This window comes from Miniopterus natalensis, chromosome 1 (assembly GCF_054644295.1).
Source record: "Miniopterus natalensis isolate mMinNat1 chromosome 1, mMinNat1.hap1, whole genome shotgun sequence".
Lineage (NCBI taxonomy): Eukaryota > Metazoa > Chordata > Mammalia > Chiroptera > Miniopteridae > Miniopterus > Miniopterus natalensis.
Window position 1 is genome coordinate 3,144,841 of NC_142081.1, and position 26,422 is coordinate 3,171,262.

General features: G+C 47.1%; 1 protein-coding gene across 4 annotated transcripts in view; it reads right to left on the reverse strand.

Moving 5' to 3' along the window:
• Window positions 1-26,422, reverse strand: part of PPP2R5C (protein phosphatase 2 regulatory subunit B'gamma) — a 115,048-nt gene that overhangs the window by 38,460 nt on the left and 50,166 nt on the right. For all 4 annotated transcript variants that reach the window (XM_087818174.1, XM_087818170.1, XM_016212218.2 and 1 more), the window contains one exon: window positions 2,074-2,273. In XM_087818174.1, the coding sequence (XP_087674300.1) occupies window positions 2,074-2,273 (200 nt within the window). The remainder of the gene's footprint in view (window positions 1-2,073; window positions 2,274-26,422) is intronic.

Consider the following 26,422-nt stretch of genomic DNA (forward strand, 5'->3'; position numbering starts at 1 on the left):
CCGGTCAGAGCACATGCTCAGGTTGTGGGTTTGATCCCTGGTTGGGGGCGTGCAGGAGGCAGCCAATTGATGTTTCTCTCTCATTGATATTTCTCTCTCTCTCCCTCTTCCTTCCTCTCTTTCTAAAATCAACAAAAACATACTTAAAAAGAAAAAGAACACTGAAAAAGGTAAATAAGAAGTACAAAATGATTTAAAAATTACTTAAAAAAAATAAAAATTACTTAAATCCCTTTAAAAAATAATTATTTAAAAATAAAAAATAATATATTATGGGGTTCATAACATATGAAGAAGTAAAATGTATGCTGACAATAGCAAAAAGACTGGGAGAGATGAAATAAAATTGTGCTGTTGAAACGGTATGTTACTGTTTGAGGGAAGACTGTGATAAATTAAAGATATATTCTAGAAAAGTTAAATAAGTAACTGAGACCAAAGAGTAACAGTTATAGTTAAAAAGCCAATAAAGGAGATAAAATGTAATCATAAGAAATACTCAGCTGACCCCAAAGAAAGCAGAACAGGAGAAAAAGGGAACAGAAAACAGATGGGATAAATAGAAAAAAATATAGCAAAACAGTAGATTTCAACTCAACACATCAACACTCACATGGAAAGTAAATGTCTTGAACACCCCAATCAGAAGGCAGAGATTGTCTGATTGACTAAAAAAGTGAGACCCAGCTGGGCCGGTGTGGCTCAGTGGTTGAGCATCAACCTATGAACTAGGACATCACAGTTTGATTCCCAATCAGGGCACATGCCTGGGTTTCGGGCTCGATGCCCAGCAGGGGGCGTGCAGGAGGCAGCCGATCAATGACTCTCATCATTGATCTCTCTCTCTCTCTCTCTCTCTCTCTCTCCCCCTCTCCCTTCCTCTCTCTGAAATCAATGAAAACATATTTAAAAAAAACAAAAAAAAGAGGAGGAAAAAAATATTCTCCAATTTTCCTTAATCTAAGGGGTAAGGTTTTAGCATATTTACCGTTCAGCATATGCACCTGTGACTACTCTTCAGGCGTGAGCTTGGGGAAGGAACCTAAGCGGCCTTCGCAGCCCTCATCTGACTATATGCTGGTAAATTTGGAATGTTAAGAGTTAATAATAATACATGAAAATAACCAAGTTGATCTCAACTCCTAACACAACAGATTGTGAATTACAAAAAGTACATTACTTCCATCTTCTTTTCCAAAGCAAACATACTAAAGTGAGAAATAAACATATTTTAGGTCAACAAGTCTAGTCAATTCTGAAATACATAGCTTTGAGGGGGGAAGATAAATCATTGAACGTAAGGAGTTCAATGAAAATAAGAATTTAAAATATTATATTCAGCAACAAGGACTCCCTAGCAACTGCGGAGTACTAATTTCAAAGGCAGATAAAATATCAACAATTTAAAAAAACAACAGAAAACTGAGTTCAGTGCCAAACAGTAAGTTTTAGTAACTTCAGGCATTGCATGTGATGTTTCCAGGTGGTAGCCACTAGGTCACAGTGAGACCCTGCAGAGGACCTGAAACAGGTAAAGTAGGAGACAGTGGAGGACTGAGACTTGGGGCTGCGTGGAAGCAGCCTTGAGCTGCTGCCTGCAGGACAGAGCTGGGTGTGTCTGGACTGGCAATGACAGATGGAGGCCGCGCAGCCCGTCAGGACAGACTGTCCTGACACCAGCTGGGTCCCGTCACTATCCGCACTGGGCCCCACCACCAGAATTTTCCTGTACATGTGTGGAGAACATGTTTACTTCTATAACATGTATGGGCTTTATTATATTAAGGTCATATATGTTAAGAACAAACATTTAAAGAGGACAAGATACTAAGCACAAACGGAAGTCCTAACACTTCTACCCCATTTGGTAACTGTGAGGAGTAAGTGAATTAACTCTTCAACAGGTCCCTAGAAGGCACCGGATGTCCCTCACTATTATCACTATAATCCAGGGCACGTTACAGAGATTTTCATTCTTCAGGGTGCAGGTACAAGCCCTGGAGCAGGAGGATTTTCTGCGGGAAGCGCTGTCACACTCAGGGTGGGACACGCTGGCCGAGCTCTCTCACTTACCATATGGACCACTTCCGGGTAGATAGGCTCTGTGATCACATTCCGATTGTGGGTGATGTATTCCACCATCTCACTTAAAGCAGCTCGTTTTACTTCCTTCCACTTTAGGTCACTTAGTGGATCGGAAACAAAGTCAAAGAGGACACAACACTGACGTAACTTCTGGATAAAAAGCTTCTCTTGATCAGCAGGAGGAACATCTGAAAAGCAGGAAGGAAAGTATATTGATCACAAAAGTACTTAACCCCAAATTATTGCAAAACACTTTGAGCCTTCTACTATTTTTAGTTTGAATTGATACATATTCAAGAAAAAAGAGACGGGACGGGGTGAAGAGAGGTTAAACATTCCTTAAATAAATGAAAAGAAAAAACCAGCAGTCACTGCTCAGGTCATGTGCTTCATATGATCAAGTTTCTATACTTCTTGAGTCTAAAACCACGCTGAGTGCTGTTCAAAACCAATTCTCTCTAAACGTATCCATTCAAATATCATCTGAGCACCAGGTACCACATGCCGGCACCGTGAGCTATGAACAAAAGGGAAATGAAGACAGGTGAGGGGTGTGGACACTCACACCAATGTGACAACTGAGATCTTAGGGGCAGGCAAGGCAAGAAAAGGCCACACGAAGGACGTTCCCTCAGGTCTGCTGCTGCTGTGACCGTACAGGGGAAGTCTGAAGCTTGCCCAAATGAGCTGTTTCACACACTCAGCAGGAGTCGCTACCCTGGTGCTCCAAAAAGCACCTTCCATTCCTCTTTCTGGGCTCCGGTCAACACATACGATGATGGCAACACAGAAAAGTGCAAACGACAACAATCGCTACTATTTGAGTGCTTACCTGGACCAGGTACCATCTTAACAGCTGTACACATATTTACACATTGTTTTCATGTAACCTTCACGATGATACAAGATTAATGGAGCTCTGTAAGACTTTCCAGAATTCCGGGACGCTGGAAAACTTCTATCTGCCAGGGTGAGCTTAACAGCTTCCCCGGGGCGAGGATGAGGTCAGGGTGATGCTAACAATGGGATTTATTGATACAGATACTGAAAACTGTCTTAGAAGACTTGTGTAACTCAGTGACCAGTATTTTCCAAGGGATCAATAAATGGTGTTTCAATACCGTTCAAGGACAAAAGAGCCATTCAAAGTGCAAGATAGTCCTCTGGACTTTAATGTAATAAATATACAGACAGCTTATTGATATGGTTTCAGATTCCACATTGCAGGTTCCTTCAAGAAACTACCCATTGTTAAGTTTCAATGTGATATCAAAGAAAATGTCCAGGACGACCTGAACTATTAAACTACTCTTCCCAACCACATCTTCCGAGCCTTCAACCAAAACAGGGCCCTTGGCAGACGGAGCTCAGAGGCACCCGCAGAATCCAGCCATCTCCCACGAAGCCAGACATTAAAGGTTTGCAAAAATAGAAAACACTTCCCTCCCACTAAATTTGTTTTTGTTTTAGAAAACACAGCTATTTTCATAACAAGATCTACTTCTGTTAACATGCAATAGGTTTGCCATTTTAGTAATGAATTAATGAGTAATGCTTCAACTTTTTTTTGTGGTTTAATTTCGAATGTGGTCAATAATGGTAGCTAAACCCACATCACAAAAGCTCTTTGGAGTCCGACACAATTTTTCTGAGCGTGAAGGGGTCCTGAGACCTGCCCTACGCCAGCCTGCCCCGGGCGCACGCCCAGGGCTTCTGTCTGCTCAGCTCACCGTCCCTTCCCATCGAGTCCTCCTGCTCCTCTCGCCCACCCGACCATCCACCTCCTGCTCAGGGTCCTTTTATAGGCCTCTCCTGCCTTCCGAGTCAGAGCAGATGTATAGCTCTGAGCCGCCGCTCAGCACGTCCTGTTGCTTTAACCAGGGAGCTGCCTTGCCTGGCATTTCTTCCCCCCGAGATGCTTTTGGAGGGCAGGTGCCAGGTGATGAAGTTTTCCACCTCTCTGCCCCCCAATGCCCAAACCTGAATCGACCTGTGGCTCCTCTAGTTCCTGTACTACGTGCAGCAGGGTGAGGGCATTACGGCCTACAGGATACTTAGGAGACCATGGGAACCAAATGTGATACATAAACACTGTAATTACTCGGGGACTGTGCAACCATTTTAAATGAGTGACGTCATTATAATGTGTGGGTCTCTTAACATTGAAACATCCAGCCGTTTTCAATGAAAAGCTGTCATTTTCTGAGTGGCCTCCTTGCCTGACTTCAATCCTCATTCACTCCTATGCCTTTGTTCACCCTCTGGTTTGCAGGGTTACCTTAGGAGCTCATTCTGTGGTCACAGCTTGTATATTTGGAACCTTCTGGCTTACTCACGTTCTTGGCACTGCAGAGAACTAGCCCATATTTACCCCTAAGGGCTACCCTGACACTCTCAGCGTGGCTTCTAAGAAGCCTGCGAACGCTCTCCGCACACCCCATGAACTGTATCAGGCCAGTGCCAGGCAGGCACCGCTGTCCCACATGGAGAGGAGCACACACTGAGCGCCCAGATGTCTTGCCCGCAGCCGCCACGCCGCTAAGGGGCACAGCACAGATGTGACTGCACAATATACTCTAACACTGTGGCACAGGGACACAAGGCAATGCTGGGGCCATTCCAGATGGCCTCAAAGTCTTATATGCACCAAAAGGCTCTGAAAGCATCGGCCACTTTAAAACACAGGACAGTAACCAACATTCAGAAGAAAGACTTGGTTGTCACCAAAACACTAAAACAAATCCATTATAATTAAGAAGGAAGAGCAGACTAAAATCCCTTTTTCTCCCATAAAATTCCTAAGATTCTTCTAAACGGCAAGAAAACCTCTGTAATTACATGTCATTTCTTCCAGGTTCCAGAGAGTGAAGATGTTACTGCATTATTTTTGTTTATAGTTTATGAAAAAGTTTGTGATTATAATTTCATGAGCTCTTTCTACTTTCTAAAACCTCATTTGGCTATTTTTACAATTCCACTGTTTTAAAAAATCTGTATTATAACAATCAAATTGAGCACAACAATAAAAACCTTGCATCCCTTGTCCCTTTCAAATACTTCCATATGCATTTTGAATGCAACTTAATTTAGCCTCTTACTGGTCAGCGTATTGAAAAAGTCTGCTTCCTGCTGTGCTAACAGGACCGCACCACCGGGGCATGGAAACCAGTGCAGGCGGGGGAAGAATGTGCTTCAGGCCTTTATGTATTCTGACAGTTTAACAATATAAGTGAGTTATTTGTGAGATTAAAAATAAAGTCTTTATAAGTTAGCACTGCTAATCTTGACAGAAGAAAAAGGGTACGACAGAACATAAGCTATATGTGACTCTACTCCTTCGGTTACCCATGCGATGTGGACCAAACATGAGAACTAACCGGGACCGACACTGTTGGTGCATTACACGTCCATGCTTGGTGTTCAGGGCGGCCCGACTCTTACTTGGTCAATCGTGACCCTACGATGTGACCCAAATCTTACAATGACCTCTTGGGGCAGTATAAAAACATGAATGGTGAAGCCTTCTGGTGAGTAACAGTGGCTTACTTTAGGTTGTACACAGAGCAGTAACTCTGACACTTGCTCTAGTCTTGATCCCAAGAGCAAGCATCAACTAAACAGCACAACACGAGGCAAAACTTGGGTGTGGCGTGCTGAAGCGGCCCGAGGATAGTGCTCTAACTAGAAAGGGGTGTAGAAAGGACGCCCGCCAGGAGAAGTCCCATGACATCGCCCTAAAGTCCAACACTGCTGAAACTGCTGACCTAAGAGAACGCGGAACATAAAGAGGCTATCACGGTTAAGGCTGACAGTCTTCATATTAATTAATGCTTCCTCTTATTATTTTTAAATTTCAGAGCTGTGACAGTCTTCTACACAAATAATACCACGAGCACCTTAGGTCTGTGTAGGTCTCTTCACTCCCTGCCCCTGCATTTTCACTGATCTGCTATGCTGAACTTGGGATACTTCCCAACCATTTCAAGGTCAATCCTTAATGATTTCAGGAGCAAAACGTATGGATGTCCTTGTGCAAAACCTGCAGGGGAGAAGGGAAGACGACACTGACCCTGGCGTTGGAAGTAACGCAAAGAAGGTGGAGATGAGACTGCATGTATGATTCTTTCAAAAACACATGTGCTCAAGGAACCTGTAGTTAATCCACGGCGAGGAGCAGCTCAGTGAAGGGGAGCAGCACGGCAGGCGGGGGCACCCATTTCTGGCTCGGCAGCGTTCCTGGCCCCACAGTGCACCAGCGGCACAGAGCAGGCTACAGAGCGGACTTGTTCCACTGACCTCTGACCTCCAAGGTGGAGGTGAGCCCTGAGGGTTACCCGAGGTGACAACAAACTTCCACTTATATTTTCTACTGCTCTTCAGCCAAGTGTGTGCAACTGGGTCTTGGCGACCACGGGAGGCTGTAGGGAGCTACGCGGCCTGTACAGGGTCCGAAATGGCCAATCAGCACAGCCACCTGCACAGGTGCCGCCAGCAACATGTCTAACGCTTACAGACACCTCAGCCACCAAATCGCAGGGTGTGACAGGACAAGGCTGAATTACCAAACTGTCGCTGTATACGAAGAGGCACCATGGAAACTCTGTGCAGAAGAATTTAAAAGACAAAAGCCAAGCTCATTTCCTCCTGACAAGTCTTGGTGGTAAGAAGACCAAGATACAAAAGGACCAAGTCTCTTCAGGACAGCTACACACAGACAGCAGAGCCAGGCCGTATGCACACACACGATGGTTCTTCCCAAACAGCCGTGACCCCAGTGAGGCAGAGACAGAGCTGCACAAACCACAGGCCTAGAGAATGCCACTCAGGAGGCGTCCCGCAGGTATGCTCACGAGGGTGGGAACTACTGCCTGGTCACCCCCGCATGCCACTAGCTAAGCAGCGAAAGCAGCTTGAGTCTCAGGGGAGACCACGTGTCACCACACCCTGAGTGTTCATGCCACCTTCTCAAGGGCATGGCGCGTGGGGCCCACGAGGGTCTGTGAAAGTAAAGGAAAACACACGAGCCACCAAAGCCAAGAGCCAAACCTCCAGCTGTGGCGTCACTGTCTTTCCAATACAGTTATTCTTAGTACAAAGTGAGCAGGAATAAAATTAAGTCCAACTACGAACAGTTTGGAGTGAATTTTGGATTCTTCATTAAAAGGCACTCAATTCCACTTAGCTCGATTTCCTGTATGAGGACACTGAGCAGATGGCAAGTTCCCCCACTAAGAAAACAAAGTTCAACAATATGATTTGGTTTTTGAAAGATAAAATTCACGCACCATTTTCTGAACTGACCACTTCCCCTGCTTCCTGTGTGTCCTCTGGCCTAGACAAGTGTCCCCAGGCACAGGCACTCTTTGGTGGCGGTCCCCGCTCCCCGCACTTGCGCATTGGAGCCTTAGAGTAAGACTAACCGCCCGCCGGGCTCAGCCCTTCGCCGTTTCTGCCGTCTCTGTGCCACATCTCCACTATTCATGGTTTCTGAACTTCCCATGTTAGTCTGGGGACAGTGCAGGTCTTCGCAATACTCGGTCCTCCACTCTGTGAACACGAAATATTTCCCCAATGACTTGAGTTTCCCTCAAATGTCTTCCAATAAAGTTTACAATTTTCTCTTAAAAATGTGTCACACATCATTTTTTAGATTTATTCTTAGGTATTTATGTCCTGTTGCGATTGTGAAGTGTCTTTAAAAAGACAATTTTCTAGCTGCTGCTGTGAGACCGAAGAAATAACTTGGGTATTACTTTTGTATCTGGCTAGCTTGCTTATTAGCTCATTAATTCTAAGAAGTAGCTGTCAATCCTCTGGTTTTCTGTGTCTACGTCCTTTCATCTGCAAATGCCACTGCTGTTCTTTCTCTCACGTGAGCTTCGAGGAAGTGGCCAGAGCAGCATCCTCACCTCTTGCCCATCTCGGGGAAGCTCTGGCTGCTTCACGGCCGAGTCTGATGCTTGCGCTGGGGCTCTGCGGGTAACACCTCCCAGGCTAAGGAGCTGACCTACAGGCCCGTGCTATCTCAGCCCCATCCGAACAGACACCGCACAGCTGGACAAGTGGATTCTAAAATGCACATGGAAACGCAAAGGTCAACACTAACCAGGACACTGGCCGAAGAAAAACAGGTGGGGGCTTGCTGTTCCAGAAATCTAGACTAATAGCAAACCTTTACTAATGAAAACAGCCAGCCTGAAATGCTACAGAGAACAGAGTCCAGAACACGCCCATGCACATGGGGATATGTGACTTATGACAACTGGATCACAAAGCAGCGGAGAAAGGCCAGGCTTAAATACATAGTATATGGTGTGGAACAAGTAGGGACAACGAGGAAGAAAGGAAGGGGAAAGAAAAGAAATAGAGGGAAGGAGGGAGGGAGAGGAAAAGAAAGAAAAAATATGTTGGATTATATTATATACAAAAAAGAAATATAAGCTCCTGGAAGGTTGGGACTTCAATCTGAAAGACCGAGCACTAATGCTTTTGGAAAATAATAGAGAAAAATTATTACGTAGAGGAAGAGGCAGAGAAGGACTTAAGGTATAAACACAGGGGTCATTAAAAGATCAATCAGTTGAACTATATAAAACCAAACACTTTTCTTCATCAAGACACCATCAAGAATGAAAAGACAAGCCACAGAGTAGGGGAACTACTTGAATACATATAGCAAATGGATTCATGTCCAGAATATATTAACTTTTCCAATAAGTCAGTAAGAAAAATCCAGAGTACCAAGAGAAAAGTAGGCAAAAGTCTTAACCAGGCACTTCACAAAATATACCCAAATGGATTGTCACCCATTAATAACTAGAGAAATGCGAACGGAAACCACAATGAGATACCATTAGACACCTCACAGACAATCATTAAACAGTCTGAGGACGCAGTGCTGGGAGGTGCAGAGCTGGTTCCCACACGCCGCTGAGCAGGCTGCAGGCGAGGCTGAGTGCAGGGCAGACACGTGTCGCGGCACGTGGCCCGGGGGGCGCACACACGTGCACCACAGCGTAGGCAGGGGGATGCTCGCAGCAGCCCCATGTCCATCAGTAGTGGACATTTTACAATATTCCAAAACTGTAAAGACGAATGAAGTACAGCTACACACAATAAGGATCACTCTTACACAACACAGCTGAGTGGAAGAGGCGAGATGAAAGAATTAATTCAGTGTGATTTCATTTATATAAAGCATGGAGACAGGTCCGCTGAAACCTACAAAGAACCTAGAGGGGGCTTCTGAGTGCCTGGTCTCACTGGTGGTTACACGAGCACTTGCTTTATAACTACTCATTACACTTGTTTCATATGCTTCTGTATGTGAGTTATAGTTCAAACTTAAAAGGGTACATAATATGTGCATATGGCAAAAAAGCCCTCTCTTCCCAAAGGCACCCAGTGTCACCAGTTGGTGTGTGCCCAGCCCAGGCATACTGCATGTACATGTAAGCCTTTTCCCACAACGCTGGAGATCAATTAACTCTGAAAACCTCCAAACTAACCTTGAAACACACACACACAAACACACACACACCACCAACACATTTTCTAACGTTCCTGTACAGAGTGTTTATGTTGAAGAATTTAAGCTCTGGATATCTTTTTTTTAAACTGAAAAAATTTCCCAATCAAGATGAAGTTATAAGTGATCTCTAATTTTTTTCCACTTAAAGTTTCTCCCTCCCCCTAAGATGAGCAATTATGATCCCAAATGTATAATCTAAACTGGAGATATGACTTGCTTATTGGATCTAACGCATCTAGTGTGAAGCACCTGAGACGTGGAAGCTGAGGTGTGAGTAGGCTCCAACCTTGAGTACGTAGCCTGTATCATAAGGAATAATTAAAAAATGTACCCAACATACGTGCCAGGTACTGTCTAGGCACTGACAACACAGAGACAAACCAAAACATGACACAGTAGTCCCCTTTATCTGCGTTTCAGTTCCCTGTGGTCAACCGAGGTCCAAAAATATTAAGTTGAAAATTCCGGAAATAAACAATTCATAAGTTTCAAATTGTGTGTCGCTCTGAGTAGTACGATAAAAACTTGTGTTGCGCACTCTGTCCCATGCAGGACACGACTGATCCCGTCCAGTGTCCCCACGCTGCATGTGCTACCTGCCTTGGTTATCAGATCGGCTGCAGTGGCGCCTCAGTGCTGTGCTCAAGTCACCTGGTAGTAGCCTGACGCTAGGTCACAACACCCACGCCATACCCCCTTCATCTCATCGCGCAGACACTGTCATCTCACGTTATCGCAAGGAGGGTGAGGACAGTTACGAGAACACAGCCATACACTTACTGCAGTATATTCTTATAACTGTTGTACTTACTGTTCATTATTATTAATCTCTTACGGTGCAATCTTTCTAAGTCAAGCTTTATCGCAGGTGTGTATGTACAGGAAAAGCATAGTGTATGGAGGGCTCAGTACTAGCCACGGTTTCAGGCACCCACTGGGGAACCTGGGATGTTCCCTCCGCAGATAAGGGGGGACGACTGTACTTGACCTAAAAGAAAACAACTAGATCATGTGAGAAGCGACAAGTGCTATGACTGAGAATTATGAGGTGCACTGGGACTCGGGGGTTGGGAGATGCGGATGCAGGGTGACGGAAGCGTTTCCCGGGGGCCCTTGGGCTTGGCCTCGGAGAAGAGTGAGCAGCAGCCATGTCAGCACGAGGAGGCGGAGGCGTGCTGCGGAGGGACTGAAGCCCCACTCGGGGGGAAGGCGTCATCTACAGATGCCACTTCTCAAACCAGAGGGCCTGGAAGTTAGAGGACAAGTGAAATAGGGTGCATTTTCCTGGAAAACCAACCCCCACAAAAGACAGAACCTTAAACAAGGACGCTACTGATTCTATCTTACAAGCCCTCAATCATACTGGGTCCTTCTCAGAAATCCTCAGAGGACGGCCCCCGTCTTGTTCACCACTGAGCCTCTGGAGGGAACACTGGCTGAGCACAGCGGCACCTCAAATATTTGTTGAATGAACAAATCAATCTGAAGGAAACAAATTCAGGTAATTTAATTGAGAGATACCATAATTTAAAACCTACTTACATTCAAAGAATGCCACATATATCAGAGTAGAATGCGGAGTCTACACAAACTTAAGATAAAATTAAGGTCTTCAAAGAAGCTGCTCCTAATAGGCATGTTGGCACCCTGGGTCTGGCTGGCAGAGGTGCTCTGAGAGAGAAACGGGAACAGCACTGGGGGTAGAGAGATTTGGACCACAGAGGCTTTGAAGCAGATGAGCAACGCACTTGATCTGGGAATAAGAAAGGTCTGTTCAGGAGGGACCCAGGGACTGAAATTAAGATGCCAGAGCAGGAAGTTCTACTTGGGCCCGGCTGGGCGTGGCTCAGCGGTTGAGCGTCGGCCTAGGATCCAGGAGATCGCAGCTTGATTCCCGGTCAGGGCACATGCCCAGGCTGCGGGCTCAGTCTCCAGTCAGGGGCGTGCAGGAGGCAGCCGATCAATGACTCTCTCATCACTGATGTTTCTATTTCTCTCTCTCCCCCCATCCCTTCCTCTCTCTGGAATCAATAAAGACGTATTTAAAAAAAAAAAGTTCTACTTGGACGGAGAAGGCGAGTCCATGAAACCAGTTCCCCAGTCTTCTCAGGAGGCGACCACGACATCCGAACTCTGGTTCCTCAGGCGCTGGCCTGGCAGGGTCATCTTTGCTAACAGCGACTTGTGACCCTATAAATCCAACTTCTACAACCTGAAAGTGTGATGAACATGGCAGTGAAATACTCACTTCTATGTAGATGACAGGATAAGACGAACTTCTACCCTGACCCTTAGCCTCCACGTAATTTCAAAGTTGAGTTAATTCTCTCCAACTGTTCCTAACTTGATGATTTTCAAGATGACAGTAAGTTTCTCAATATCAAAATGCAGTGTCACAGTTTGTCCATTCTAACGTATACATTTTCCAAACGAACATCCACAAATCAAGTTGCGCCTTTCACTTGACGGTGGTTTTCCCTCCTCTCTTGGCGACCCTTAAAAACGGCTGTGCTCCCTCAGCTCAGGAGCACTCTGCCTCGAGGAGACACTGGTTTGGCCTCAGCACACAGGCTGTGACTCTGGTCAGGTCTCTCGGCGGGTGTTATTTTATAAACAGCCAGAGGCCCCTCATGCTGTCTACATGACCTAATGTCAAGGAGACAGTGAGCCCACCCGAGGTGGCTCAGCTGCTGAGCGTCGACCTAGGATCCAGGAGATCGACGTTCGATTCCTGGTCAGGGCACATGCCTGGGTTGCGGACTCGATCCCCAGTCGGGAATGTGCAGGAGGCCGCTGATCAATGACTCTCTTATCATTGGTGTTTCTATCTCTCTCTCCCCCTTCCTCTTTCTGAAATCAATAAAGATATATTAAAAAATATATATATATTAAAAAACAACAACACAGTGACAGCGGTGATGCGAAGCAGACAGGACTCTGAAGCACAATGTGGTGGTCCAGGAGAAACAACCAGGAGCAGCCAGCGTTCCTGTCCCCAGCACGCTGTGCCCTCTCCCAGGCCTCCTGCCTGCTAATTTGCACAGAAATGTGGTAACAATATAATGCTGGCTACAGTTTCTACATCCACACTTTCACCTTAAACTAATATTTTCTTAGAACCTACAGCTCAATATCCATTATGAGTGTTCCCTTTAAACCCAGCTCTGTGGCCAGTCAGCATGTCGTACTGAGTGTCACCCAGGCACCCAGGCTACATTCTCCTCCCTGAAAAACAAGATCTTCTACCAGGGGGCCAACCTGTTCAGGACGAGCAGACCTGGTGCAGATCCCACAACCTGAGGCTCTCTCCTCCCTCCTCGGACATTAGAGGCCTCCCTCCCTTCGGGCTTCTCTGATTCTTCAGTTCCCCTCTATCTGCACACACAGAAAGGGGTGACATTCACTTTCCTCACAACTTCCCCCTGCCCCCCACCCCTCACTGCCCCTTTCTCATGAAATTACAGTGTAATTTTGTAAGACAGATATTTCCATTTCAAAAAGCAATGGCTGGTCTAGTTGGCCCTGCCCTCTGCCCTGAGAACTGGCATCCTCACGGGGACTGGCTGGGCGGGGAGGGAGTGGCACGGGAGATAAGAGCGGGCCAGGGGAGACTGGTTTCCGCAGAAAAGCTCTTCATGAAGGTGAGTGAATTTTTCAGGGAAGGAAGCATCCTGGGAGAAATGAATGATTCCTAGTCTCGATTCTGCCACAGTAAGAATGGAGTGAAGTCATGACAATCTAAGCCTCAGGTTCCATAAGCTATAAGGCCTCTTGTGGAAACACATGTACATTCAGAAATGTGTCCTCACCTCCTGGGACAGGTGACACGCAAGAGGAACTCAAGAGATCTTAGCTGAACTTGCAGCCTTGGCTAGACACTCCCCATTAGGATAAGCGAGTTCAACACTTCAGTGGAGCCACGTCTCTTCACCCACTTAGACAAGCACTTCTGGTGAAACACTGAACATTAAATAATCTTACTGCATGCACCTGGTGACCAATAGCTCCAGCAGCATAGGAGCTCATCATCTAAAGCCCAAGGACAGGTACCATTTCAGGAAAAGCAACTGCTTTTATCACAGTTGACCAACAAGAAACAGCTGAATTGAGATCGTGTGATGTTTGTCTTTCTCTGCCTGGCTTATTTCACTTAGCATAATACTCTCCAGGTCCCTCCATGCTGTCCCAAACGGTACGAGATCCTTCTTCTTCACAGCTGCATAGTATTCCATGGTGTAAATGTCCCACAGCTTTTTATCCACTCATCTACTGACGGGCACTTGGGCTGTTTCCAGGTCTTAGCTGTTGTAAATTGCGCTGCTATGAACACAGGGGTGCATAAGTTCTTTCTGATTAGTGTTTCGGATTCTTAGGATATAGTCCTAGAAGTGGGATCACTGGCTTGTACCCTTTGGGACAGCATGGAGGGACCTGGAGAGTATTATGCTCAGTGAAATAAGTCAGGCAGAGAAAGACAAACACCACATGATCTCACTTATATGTGGAATCTAAAGAACAATAAACTGATGAACAAAACAGATTCAGTGACATAGAAGCATGGAACAGGCTGACGAATGTTGGAGGGAAGGTGGAGGTGGGGAGAGATATTAACCAAAGAATTTATATGCATAACCCATGGGCACAGACAATAGTGTGGTGAAGGCCTGGGGTGGGGAGTGGGTGTGAGGTGGAAGGGTCGATGGGGGAAAAAGGGGACATCTGTAATACTTTTAACAACAAAGATAAATTAAAAAAAAAGAAACTGCCAAAGGAAGAGTCCAGAGCTTGGACTACGTTTACCAGCAGACAGAACAGTGTAGAGCTGTGGGAAGGATGTACTGAAAATATGCACACACTCTTTCCAGTTTCTATTTCCTATTCTCTCTTCCCTCCTCTGTCTGACAGATAGGAGTGATCTTTTTGGACATGTGCTCTCTCAAGGTGAGTTCTGGGCTCTTCACACACGACCTCTGACCCAGAGCTACAGCAGGTGGCAATCAAGGGACAATGGAGTCAAGTAAGCCTCAGGGCCCGTGTGCTAGGGCCTGGGAGAGAGCCCTGGGACACGGGGCCCTAAAGTGATACCAGCATCATAACGTGCACAGGGAACCACGGAACCAGGGACTCTGTGTCCCCCGTGGGGAGATGAAGCAGATGAAAATCGGTGCTGGACCCCTCTAGTCCCTACTCCCAGGTCCTGCTGACCTCATCTCCACCCCTGTGGGGTCATATTAGTTAACTGTTAATATTAGCCTATGCTGGGTTCCACTCTTCATCTCACCTGGGCATCAACTAATCCTGGTAGGAGGAAAAGTGTTAAAGATACAAGCCAATAAAGAGAAATGATAGGTCCTCCTGTCTCCAAGGGCCCGGCAGCTCTGGTGGTGGGGAGTGGCCTATGGCCTCCTGGGGACTGGACAAGCCTCCCCAGTGGGGGCCCTGGATTTGCTCTGACACAGAACTCACACTGTAATCCTGGGAACAGAGGCCGAGAGTAGGTGTGGCACCCTCCACCTCCCCTGTATCCAGCAAATGACAGGCGCTCAACAAATGTGTCACATAAACTAATAACGCTGAGGGGACAAAGCTGCAGGTGTTCATAGCCAGTGAGTCCCACACTCCTGTGCAGGGGCCCCCAGTCAGGGTGCTCTTGGGCCAGGTGGGATGCGCAAGGTAGAGGCAAGAAAAAGTCCTGAGGCGTAAACTGAGTGGAAACATCCACACTGCCTGCGCCTGTCACTTTACTGTCTCAATACATAAATTATAAAGAGAAGGCTTTTAGCCTTGGCAGGTGTGGCTCCATGGTTAGAGCGTCGGCCCTCACACCAAAGGGTTGCAGGCTCAATCCCCGGCCCCAGTTGGGTGTATGTGGGGGGGAAGGGGGGGGAGATGATGGGACACCAACCACCTGACGTCTCTCTCACATCGATGTTTCTCTCTCCCGCTTTCCATTCTCTCTAAAAATCAATGGAAAAAAATATCCTTGGGTCAGGAATAACCAAATAATAAATAAATAAAGAGAAGGCTTTTAACTCAGAGCTTAGATACAATAAGACAGAAACACTGGAAGGCTGCTCTGGCAGGAGGACGAGCCCACGCAGGTCTGTCCACCTGTGCCTGGCAGGTGTGACGGACCAGGGCCTGGTCCCAGGTCTGTGAAACTGGAGGGTAATCCTGGGGTGACACCAGCACCATGCTCACTCCCACGCCTGCGCCCCCTCACAGCAGGCCTCTTCAAGGCAGGGGTAATTAGCGGTGACACCGCTCTGCGGTGCGTCCTGCCCCAACATCCCTGTCACAGGGGAGTCATGGCTCTGAAGCAACGAGTATAGGCAGGTCCTTGGACGGAGCACAAACAGTCAGAGGGCAAAAGTCAAGTTCATTGCCATTTTTCAGGAGACTCGCCAGTGGCAGCTCCCCAGCTGCACAAAGCAAACCACTAAGCGAGGTGAGCAGTCTGGAGCGCAGCAGCGCCCCTGACAAAGGGAGCAGGCGTGCAGAGACTCTGGCCCGGACGACACGCACCTCTCTCCACTTTATAAAAGGGCCCGAATACATCACGCTGCCCAATCACACGCAACTGTATCCATTTAACGCATCATCCTAGGAGCTGACCATAAAGCCCACTTCCCTGGAGAACACGCCACCTTAATATCTGACATTTTATTAGTTAAGCCCAGAAACACCAGTGTTCTGGAATCTGTTGAAAGACATTTAGCGGATCCTTTTCTATGTATTTGATCCCAAATTGCACAAGAAAATGAAAGGGGGTGAGGGAGGTAGAAAAGGGTAGAGGGGATAAATGGTGATAGAAGGAGACTTGACTCTGGGTAGTGAACACACAATATACAGGTGATGTGTTATAGAACAGTACACCTAAAACCTAAATAATGTTATTAACCAACGTCACCCTAATGAATTCAATAAATTTTTTTAAAAATTACAAAAGAAACGGAAATTATGCTTCAAATCATATATGTACACACTTCCATGCAATTCCTCCTTTCTTGAGGTGGCAGGGTTTGGTGAGGGTTAAGTCTGCTGGGGACATGGGGCTCCACCTGTGGCTATGTCAGCGGCCCTGGGCCTGGGAAGAGGAGCTCCACTGTCCACTCGCCAAGAGGAACCACCAAAAGGAAACACGCACAAGAAGTTCCCCTGGGAGCTGTAGCCCAGTGGTTTTGAGGCAGGGCAGCCGGATGTGCTCTTCCGGGCGAGATGCCGGCCCCTGGTCACTTGCCCATCTCAGGCCCTGCTCCTGGCCTGCTGCCCATCCCCCGAAACCGTCACTCCCGACTGCTGTGTTTGCAACCAGAGGGCTTGACTACAAACGGGAGGCCACGCCGGTATACCCAGCAGTGGCAGCACCCGACCGGACACAGAGCACACGTGTGGGACCTGGAGCAGGACGCCGCCCTGTGCTCCATGCTGGAGCTGCCCGCGACTCCGGTGACCTGAGCCGGTGCCTTCTTGAGGAGCCTCCATGGTCTAGCCCTCTAAATTCTACCAGTCTGTACAAAGTACTCTCAAAAACTTGTTCTTTATGGTACAAGTTTTATAGTTAAGTCAAAACAACATATGCTTGTGGTTCTCTGAGGCCATCACCAGATGCAGCTGCCCCTTGGTTTCTGTCGCCGAATCCCTCACTCTGCAAACACTAACAGAGCTCCTGAGACACCGGCAGCAGCCGAACAAAGGGGTTGGAACTTGAGTGGAAGGCAGGGACACCACCTGTTACCACCCTGGTGACTGTGGGCACGGCATTTCACTTCTTTGGGCCTCAGTTTCCTAACTGGAAAATGGGGATTGCTATCTCTAGTGGGCTGCTGTGAATGAACAGCAGTGATGTGCTCGAGGAACGTCTGAGACAGAATACGTCCACAATAAACGCTCCTGGGTTTTGTTTTTTGCTCACTAGGCGCCAGGAGACGTCTTTGCTTTTATCACTCTATATTGTTTACGCTCCTGTCCTTAAAAACATGTCCATTATGGAAGCAGCACTTTCCCTCCTCCCCAGGCATTTCCACGCAGGCCACTAACGCACTGTACTCAGCAACTCAATCTGTCCCCATGGCAAGGTGGGCTCTCGGCGGTGGTGTCTGGCTGCGCCTAACACAACTGCGCGGCGGTGCCGGCGAGCGGGGCCCAGGGCCGCGCGCTGCTCTGGCTCCCGAGTAGCGCAGGGCGAGGGCAGCTCCACACGTGGCGAGAGGCCGAGCGAACCCCAATCCAATTACGGCACATGTGTCCAGCAGCCGCCGAGGGGCCGATCCTCCGGCGAGTTCACTGACGGTTTAGTTTCTATCAATTTGTGGCATAACTAGATTTGAATGGAAAAATATCCTTAAAGTTTGATAGGCTTATAAAGGATTATGGTGGAGCTTTTTTGGGGAGTGGAGGGAGGGCTAGAAGCTAACAGGGTAAGAAGATAAATAAAACTGGAAAGTGGCTAGCACACCGAGCGGCAGGAAACACTGTGGTGACCCAGTTGTCCCAGCTGCTTGGGATTTCTGGGCCTCAGTTTCCATATCTGAAGAGCTAGGTTACTCTGGCTCCACGAGATGGAAAGAGCCCTTCCCTCAGAACCCAGCAGTGGTCAGGATGGAAACACAGCGGGGTCTCTAGACAGGAACAGGGAAGGACTGCGTTAGTTTTCTTTTTAAATCCAGGACAAGAACTAGTAAATGGGTACCACAGGAGGAACATACAAAAAGCCCAGGGCGTGAATCTACACGTGAAATCTTTCTCTCTCCATATGGTTGACCACTGGTCTTTAAATAAAACTGGAACTTAGTATTCAACTGCTAATACATGATGTACATCTTTTTAAAGAATTTTGTTTTCAGAAAAATGTGGAATTAAAACATCATTTGCAATTGTTTGAAATTTCACTGTACATGTGTGATATAATTTATCAAACCATTTTTTTTTCAGTTTCTTTAAAAAACTAGAGGTCTCTCCTCTGCAGCAAGAAAATATTTTTACAACAATGTGTTTAAAGGCACCAATAAGCTCACAAAATAGAAATTATATGCTCAAGAAGACAACAGAAACCCAAGAGTTGAGCCCTGCATCTGGGGTTGCCCTGTCTGTCTCAAGGCAGAAAGAAACCCAGGGCCCTGAAGGCAGGAGGGGCTGCTTGGACCACCATGCTCCCTGAACGTAAATCTGTATCTGAGCAGAACGACAGAGAAAATGTCGCAGAACGCTGACAAATGGGTGAAACTTGGTAAAGAAAATTCTTTGTACTTTTCTACAACTTTCCATACATTTGAAATTATTTCAAAAGGTTAAAAACAAACATACCGCAAACATAAGGAATGGAAGTTAAATTTCACCAGATGCTACCTTCAGATTTATGGAGACGTCCAGGCATTTTCCTCTGACCGGACACACTGCGCGGTGACTTCTGCCACAGGCCCCTCGTGGGTGCCTTTCTGCCCCCCAACCGGCTCTCAGGCTTACCCTTTTCTGTTTGCAGTTTCCTCACCATCCATTTCCGCTTCTGTCTTTATGGAGTACAGAAATTCTTTCATTTACTTCGGCCCTTTTCTATCTTTTAAAAAAAGTGTTTAATTTCTTCTCATTCTTATTTAATAAGCGTCTACACATTACCTCCGTAGGACACCCCACTTCACAGTCGCTCACGGAGGCCTGCCTGGGGGGCCGGGGTCTGAGCGCTCAGCCCTCCTGCTCACCTGCTGTCACTTCCTGGGCGGTTTGCTGAGCTTATGCTTCGACCCTTAACGGGACAATGGGGACGCTGGCCGTGCCTCCTTTGGGGTGAATGTAAGGAGTAATTGTGATAATAATATCAGTGCTTGGGACGGTCCTTGCAGCACAGTTGTTCCTATTACTAGTTGTGGTTCATTTGAACACCCTGCTCAAAGTCTGCCGAGTGCCAGGCAGTGCCGTAAACTTTGAGGAAACAGCTTCCACCCCGACAGGTAAGGTCCCTGCCTTAATGGAGAGCTCAGTCAAGTGGGGGAGACAAGCAAGTAAAAACAAAACCAAAACACCAATAAAACAATTTTCGGAAAGAAGAAACCCTAGTGATGGGTTAGATGGCACCAGGGGCCGGCCCCCAAGGATGGGTCCGGCTGAAATAGGGAAGCTAACGAGGAGCCAGAGGGCCAGGCCCGCGGAAGGTCCAGGAGGCCACCCGGCACCAACCAGGAGGCCTGCTTCTACCTCCGCACTTACTCTATTTTTACTGCATCACATGAGAGAATGTGGTCTCTACTCATTTCAAATTTTGACAAACTGCAGAGCCTTTCTCTGTGAATGTTTGTATGTTAAACTTAAAACCCCACTAACACCTGCTCTCAGAAGTCTCTCCTGTTTTGCTGTAATAACTCTGGTCACCATCTGCTCTGGGAGTGGGTGCATCTCCCTCCACCCCTGGCCTCAGGGTCTGTGTCCCTCCAGCTCTTGTGGTTCCATCACTAGGCCACGTATGCTCACAGTGGTTTTGTCATCCTGGAACCATGCTTTGGCGTGAGGAAGCACTCCTGCCTGCCTGAATCTTTCCTGCCTGAATCAATCACCTTTGCCCAGAATAAAGGTCTTGGCCCCTGCTATTGCCATTTGTGTGTCAAAAACTAGTAGAAATTGGAGCCAGAGCTGCCACGCCAGAGGAACGTTAAAGCAGGCAAAAGAACCTCTGCACTCGGCCTAAACAACCTGGTGCCCAAAGAACTTTGCAAAGATAGCAAGAAAGCAGATATTACGACTACTGGCCTGATGAGAACTGGACAGAAAATTAAGCTGTTCAGAATTAGCATCACTGTGTTAGCTTATCTGCACCAAGAGAAAGGCCTTCTTCTATGGGTGCAACTGTTCCCCCCCCTCTGCGTTTGTCTCATCGGAACACTGCTCGGCCTTCTGCCTGAATCAGTACATCAGGTAAAACTATTCTTCCTGATCTCAACTAAATGCTGTTGCCTCTCACTATGAAAGGCCTTGTATTTTAGGTTAACATGCTCACATATTTCTTTTTTCTTTTTCATATTTCTCCCGTTCTTTTTAATGCCCTTCTACACAGCACATCACCCATTTCGTTTTAGGATTTAAGGCCAAAGTTAGAGCCATATTTGCTCAACTGGTTACATATTAGGGTAAATGTAACTCAGATGTATGGAAGTAATCCTTAGACTTTGCTAGCCTAGAAAAATGTATTTAATACCCCATTAGATATTATACTTAAATAAATTTATTCAGTTTAAATAGCATTTTGAAGATCTTCAGATCCTTGAGATATAAATTCCCAAAATTACAGAATGGCTTTTACAATAAAGATTGCATGTCATAGAAACTAGCTATGGGCATGTGCACGATCCCAGAAGCTGTGATTTTGGTCTAAAGGGCCAAGAACATTGCTGTCCCTGTGTGTGCCAGTGTCTTCCTTCAACTCCCGCTGCCAAGGAGCCATGGTCCCTGGGCTGTAAGGAACAGCTCCCGGCCAGTGGCCATCAGCCAGACAGAATCAGAGACCCTGCATAGAGGACGAAGGCCATGCTTCCCTCACTGTTACTGTTTGGGACACTCCTGAAAGGGAGATGCTTCTCCAGGAACCTGTCGAGAAAGGGAAGCAAAACAGAAGCTCCTGCCAGACCTGACCTAAGGGTCTTTTATCACGTGCTCACAGGAGCTGAATTTAAGAAAGCGCCTTTGAGATTTGAGGACTTTTTCTCAGAGCTCTTTGGCCGGGTCACCTGGAGGCGACAGGCTAGTGGTGGTCTACGAGAGGGTTAATTTCTGATCTTCCTAGCACACAATCAAGATTCGCTCCTCTAATCCCCATCCAGACTCCAAATAAACCAAATTAGCATCTTACTGTATAAATCCTTCGTACAAAAGCCCCTAAGCAACCTGACGGCCATTATATGGCCTCATAATTGAGGGGACTCTGATGCCAGGACTGACGTTTCACCTATAAGACAGTGAGTCTGGAAAGAGCATTTCCCTTGAGCCATTTGTCCTGGAACAGCCACCGGAACAACAGAGGAAAAGACCCACCCAGGTTAAATTACTGGTGGCCGGAGGACGTCAACAGCTACACCTAGATGCCTTATCATGTCATCATCTTTCTTCACCTCCTTTTTTGTGGAGGCTGTTTTTTGTACAGATGGAAAAGACCACATCTTCCTGAGACTGGCCTCAGTATCGCTGTCACTGCTTCCAGCCCCACATTTGACTTCAGCAGCCTGAACGAGGGGACAAGCAGAACAGACGAGGTCAAGGGCTGTCTAGCTCCAGAGCTAGGCCTGAGGGTCCCAGGTCAACACATCACTCTGCTCACATGCTCTAGGTGGCCTTCACATGTGACATGACTGTCCCTACTGGACCACTTGGTTAATCTGAGGAACAGACCATTCAAACTCTGGGTTCAGTGAATCGGAAATAAAGCCAAAGCTCTCCCCGCTGCCTTACGGGAGAGAAAATTGGTAAGAAAACCTACTTGCAGTACTTCGATGTTTTAGACACATAGTTATAAACAACATGCTGCTTGATCCTGACCACAAACCCAGGAGAAAACTCCATTGTGGAATAGTTACCTGACTTGACAAAAGTTGGGAGAGACAGCTCAAACTCAGGCCCTCCCACTCCATCACACTGTGTCCTCTTGGAATGCAGGGTGGAGGGGGCTCTGGAGCTGGGTGATCAGAGCCCAGCACGAATGCAAGATTAAGCACAGTGGGTCACCATGGTGGTGGTTTCTGAAGAATTATCAAACCAGTAATTAAATCAGTTGTTTCAGGCAACACTGTGATCCTGTAACAACTTGTGCCAAACTTTGTGAGTCTAGGAATCTAGCTGACATTCAATAATCCACCTTCTTAAAACCTCTGCTCCATCAGACCAAGCTGGGCAAGACTGCTCACACCAGAAGGGTGGAGGCCGCCTTGGAGTGGGAGCCCCCGCCCTGCCCAGGCTAACGAGAGCGCCCCAACACCAGCCAGTTAACAGCAGTACCCAGCACCCACAGGCCCACAATAGCTGCAGGTGTTTGTAACACCTGGACCCCACCCCCTCCCAGGCAGCTTGGGCCAAGAGTAAACAACTTGATTAGAGGGCAATGTTTTGGCCAAATCAAAGCATTTCTCTTGAAAACTGAAGCTATCAAGATCAGTTTTCACTGACTGGAATCTCAATTTGGAAACATGGAAGAACAGGGCAGATCGACCCATTGTCATTGCTAACATTACTGACGTTAGTGTGTTCCAGACTGTACCAAGCGTTCAAACCCTCCTCTCACTAAATACCCACAGCTGTTCCACGGGAGAATTGCTATTAGTCCCCTTCTGCAAAAGCAGCAGCAGGTATTTAGCAGGTTAAGTAACTGGCTCCTGCCATAATTCCACGGAGAAGTGAAGAGGCGGGCAGGGGGTGGAGGCTGCCAGGGAGGGAGCTGTGACTTGTGCCGGGGGTGCCCCTCCCCCAGGCCGCCAGGATCCTGGCTGCCAGCCTCCCAGGGCAGCTGCAGGGGCTCCAGTGCCTGGAACCAAACTCCTTCCGAACAGTCTTCCAGGAGAGAGCAGAGCGGGCGGCCCGGTTCCCGCACTTCGGCGTTCATTCACCAACTGCTTCTTGATTTCTGCCACAACTGTGCCCAGTCATGCTTTTATTTACTTAGTGCTTTTCTTTAAACGGACACAATTTTTACTAAGCTCTGACCTAAGCAACAGTAACCCAAGAAATCATGGATTTGAAACAGATAATTATTAAAACAATGTTCAACTCTGATCACCGAATTATCTCCCATACCCCGGGTGGGGTGCGTCTCCGGCGCTCAGGAATCCTGGGCCACCCAACAAGTAAAGGAAAGCCCAGAACAGGAACCCCTAATTTACCCTAATTCACAGATTCTATGCTGTTACTGCTCAGCACAGCGCAGGTTCTGGCGTCTCTGTCGCCTGTCCTGAAAGAGGGCCAAGATCATTCTACTCCTATTGTACGTCATGTTTCTCACACTGAGAGGACAGACAGACAAGTCTTCTCAGCTTCTGCTGATCCCCTGGCCAGCATTTACGTCTATAAATTAAATACTATTTAGAAACCCAGTGTTAGACTCTCTAGACCAGTCTCAGACTATCGACTGGCTCTTTTCAGTTTTGCCTTCATATTTACATCGTAATACTGCTAATTGAAGAGCACCTTTGGAGCCCGGCTGGGCGTGGCTCAACGGTTGAGCATCAACCTAGGATCCAGGCGATCGGGGTTTAATTCCTGGTCAGGGCACATGCCCGGGTTGTGGGCTCGATCTCTGGTCGGGGGCGTGCAGGAGGCAGCCGACCAATGACTCTCTCATCATTGATGTTTCTCTCTCTCTCTCCCTCCCTCTCCCTTACTCTCTCTGAAATCAATAAAGACATATTTAAAAAAAAAAAAAGAGTACCTCTGGACAAATTAAACTCAACTTCAAGCAATGTAAACAGCAGGCTCCTTCTTTTACTTGTTTAAGGAACATACTGTGACAGGCGGGCGTCCCATCGTACACATCACACGGGAGGCATCTTCCTTAGGGTTTTAACATCACAAACAGGAGAGCCAGAAAGACGCGTGTTTCAGGGTGGTGAATGTGGGCTGGAACAGGGACCGGGGTTGATGGGTTTGGAAATTCTCTCTCCTATGGACTAGGCACAGTGAGTCTTCAAGAACCAGGGGGAGGGCAATCTGGCATCATTAGGAATTACACATCAGTGCTTCTTTGTCAAAATATATCTGAGATCTTCTGTCTCAATGACAGGCCTGAAAAACCAGGTGTGCTCTTATAAAATTGTTATTCCCAGACTCCGAGGCTCAGATAACACCACACATATCCTAATTTCAGCTCCAGCTCTTACGAGGCAAGAATGCCAAACTGTGCTGTCAGGGGACTGAAGAGACAATTTCGGAAAGCTTTTCTAGTTTGTCATTATAGACACTAAACCAGCGTCGGTTTCTAGGAGCACAATTTCAATCCTTTAAGAAAGAAAACGACAACAACAAAAGTGGGGCCGAGCTGCTGGCTCCTGAGGAAATGCAATTTGAAGGTGCAGTTCAGGGTGATGGGGTGGGGCTTGGGGCCAGGATTGCCACCAAGTGGGGTGGTGGGTCTGATTTCCTCCTGTGTGACCAGGGTGTGTGAGGCTGTCCCATGATCAGGGTCGATGTACAGAAAACCATCTGAACATTGACAACACACAACACATTTACAAACACAGTCCAAGTTAAGTGAAAAAATCATCTTTCTTGAAGACATTCCAACTTTATGGAGTTATAAGAGATCTTACTGTTCTATGGAAAGTAAAGCACAATCAGTAGTTTAGGTGACATTTGGCAACAAGCTCAATTATTTTAGAAAACTAGAAGCCTGAACAGTAGTGAATGCTCAGGTCGTCCCAGAACTCCAAGCCCAGGCGGGGACCTGACCTGGCATTTCCCCTTTGTGGGCTCCTTCTGGAAGCAGCAGGGAGAGAGTCTAAGGAACGCTGCCCTTAGAAGTCACAGGACTTCACTCACTTCAACATAATGCGGGGTCTTTTCCCTTTCCCTCCCCTCCCCCTCCCCTCCCCTTCCTGGGGGAGGGAAGGGCAGATCTCACGCTGCCTCTCACAATTTATAGAACAGGGCTGGCTCCCTGCCCTTGGCTTGGTGGCCAGTGGCCCAGTGAACACGGAGAACAGATCCACCCACTAGACAGAGCAGGAGGAGACACTTGACAGATTCCTCCTGAAGGTGATTTCAGAACTTCAACTCTCCAGGGTGAGGCTGCAAAAGATGGCGGATGCGTATTGTTTCTGAGGCCAGACCAGGGAAATCTGTGTCTCAGGGAGCGCTAAACAAACCTTCTTGTGACCCAGAGCAGAAAGGCTGTCTACCCAATAGCTTCTAATGGTTATGCTTCGAGATACAAATGAATGATGTATGTGAAGCATGTGTACATTCGTGTGTGTATGTGTGTGTGTATTGTGAGCTCACCAAGATTCATATAACCTGAGTAAAACACTCCCCCTCCCACTCCATATATATATAATTATACTGGTGAAATTCACGTAACATATAGTAAACATTTTAAAGTGTACAATTCAGTGGCATTAATGCATTCACACTGTTGTGTAGCCACCACCTCCCTCTAGTTTCAAAACTTTCTTTATCCCAGAATAACACCCTTTACGTGCTCACTCCCCATCCTCCTGCTCCCCCAGGCCCTGGCACCTCTAATCTGCACTCTCTTTCCATGGAGTTACCGATCCTGGACATGTCATATAAAAGGAATTAAAAAATGAGCTTTTAAGTTACATAAAATATCTGAAATACTACATGGTAATTCCAAATGTAAACAAGGTGAAAATCTAGGATCTGTGGTTTGAAATGATGTTCTGGAGTTAGAAATTCACCGACCAGTAAAATTTTGTAAAGAATCTTAAAGACTGACATTGGTTTACCACCCTAACAAATTAGAACATTAAAAAAAATCGTAACAGAAAAAACATTTTAATACCCAAAAGGACAGCCTTAGAACAGAAAGTGGTCCTATAAACGAAATAAACTTAGCTTTCTGAAAAACACACGTCACCTTTATTTTTGTCGTGGACAGTTAAAGGCCTTGCCACAGAGGCACGGCGTCTGGGAACGCCTGAGCCTGGACCACCACCTCTGGTACACCTGCACCTAGGTGAAGTAAGTACGCGTGCTCCCTGGCCAAGAACTTGATTTTCCAAAAAAGATAACTTAGCGCCCGGCTGGGCGTGGCTTAGCGGTTGCCTGTCGGTCAACCTAGCATCCAGGTGATGGGGGTTCGATTCCCAGTCAGGGCACATG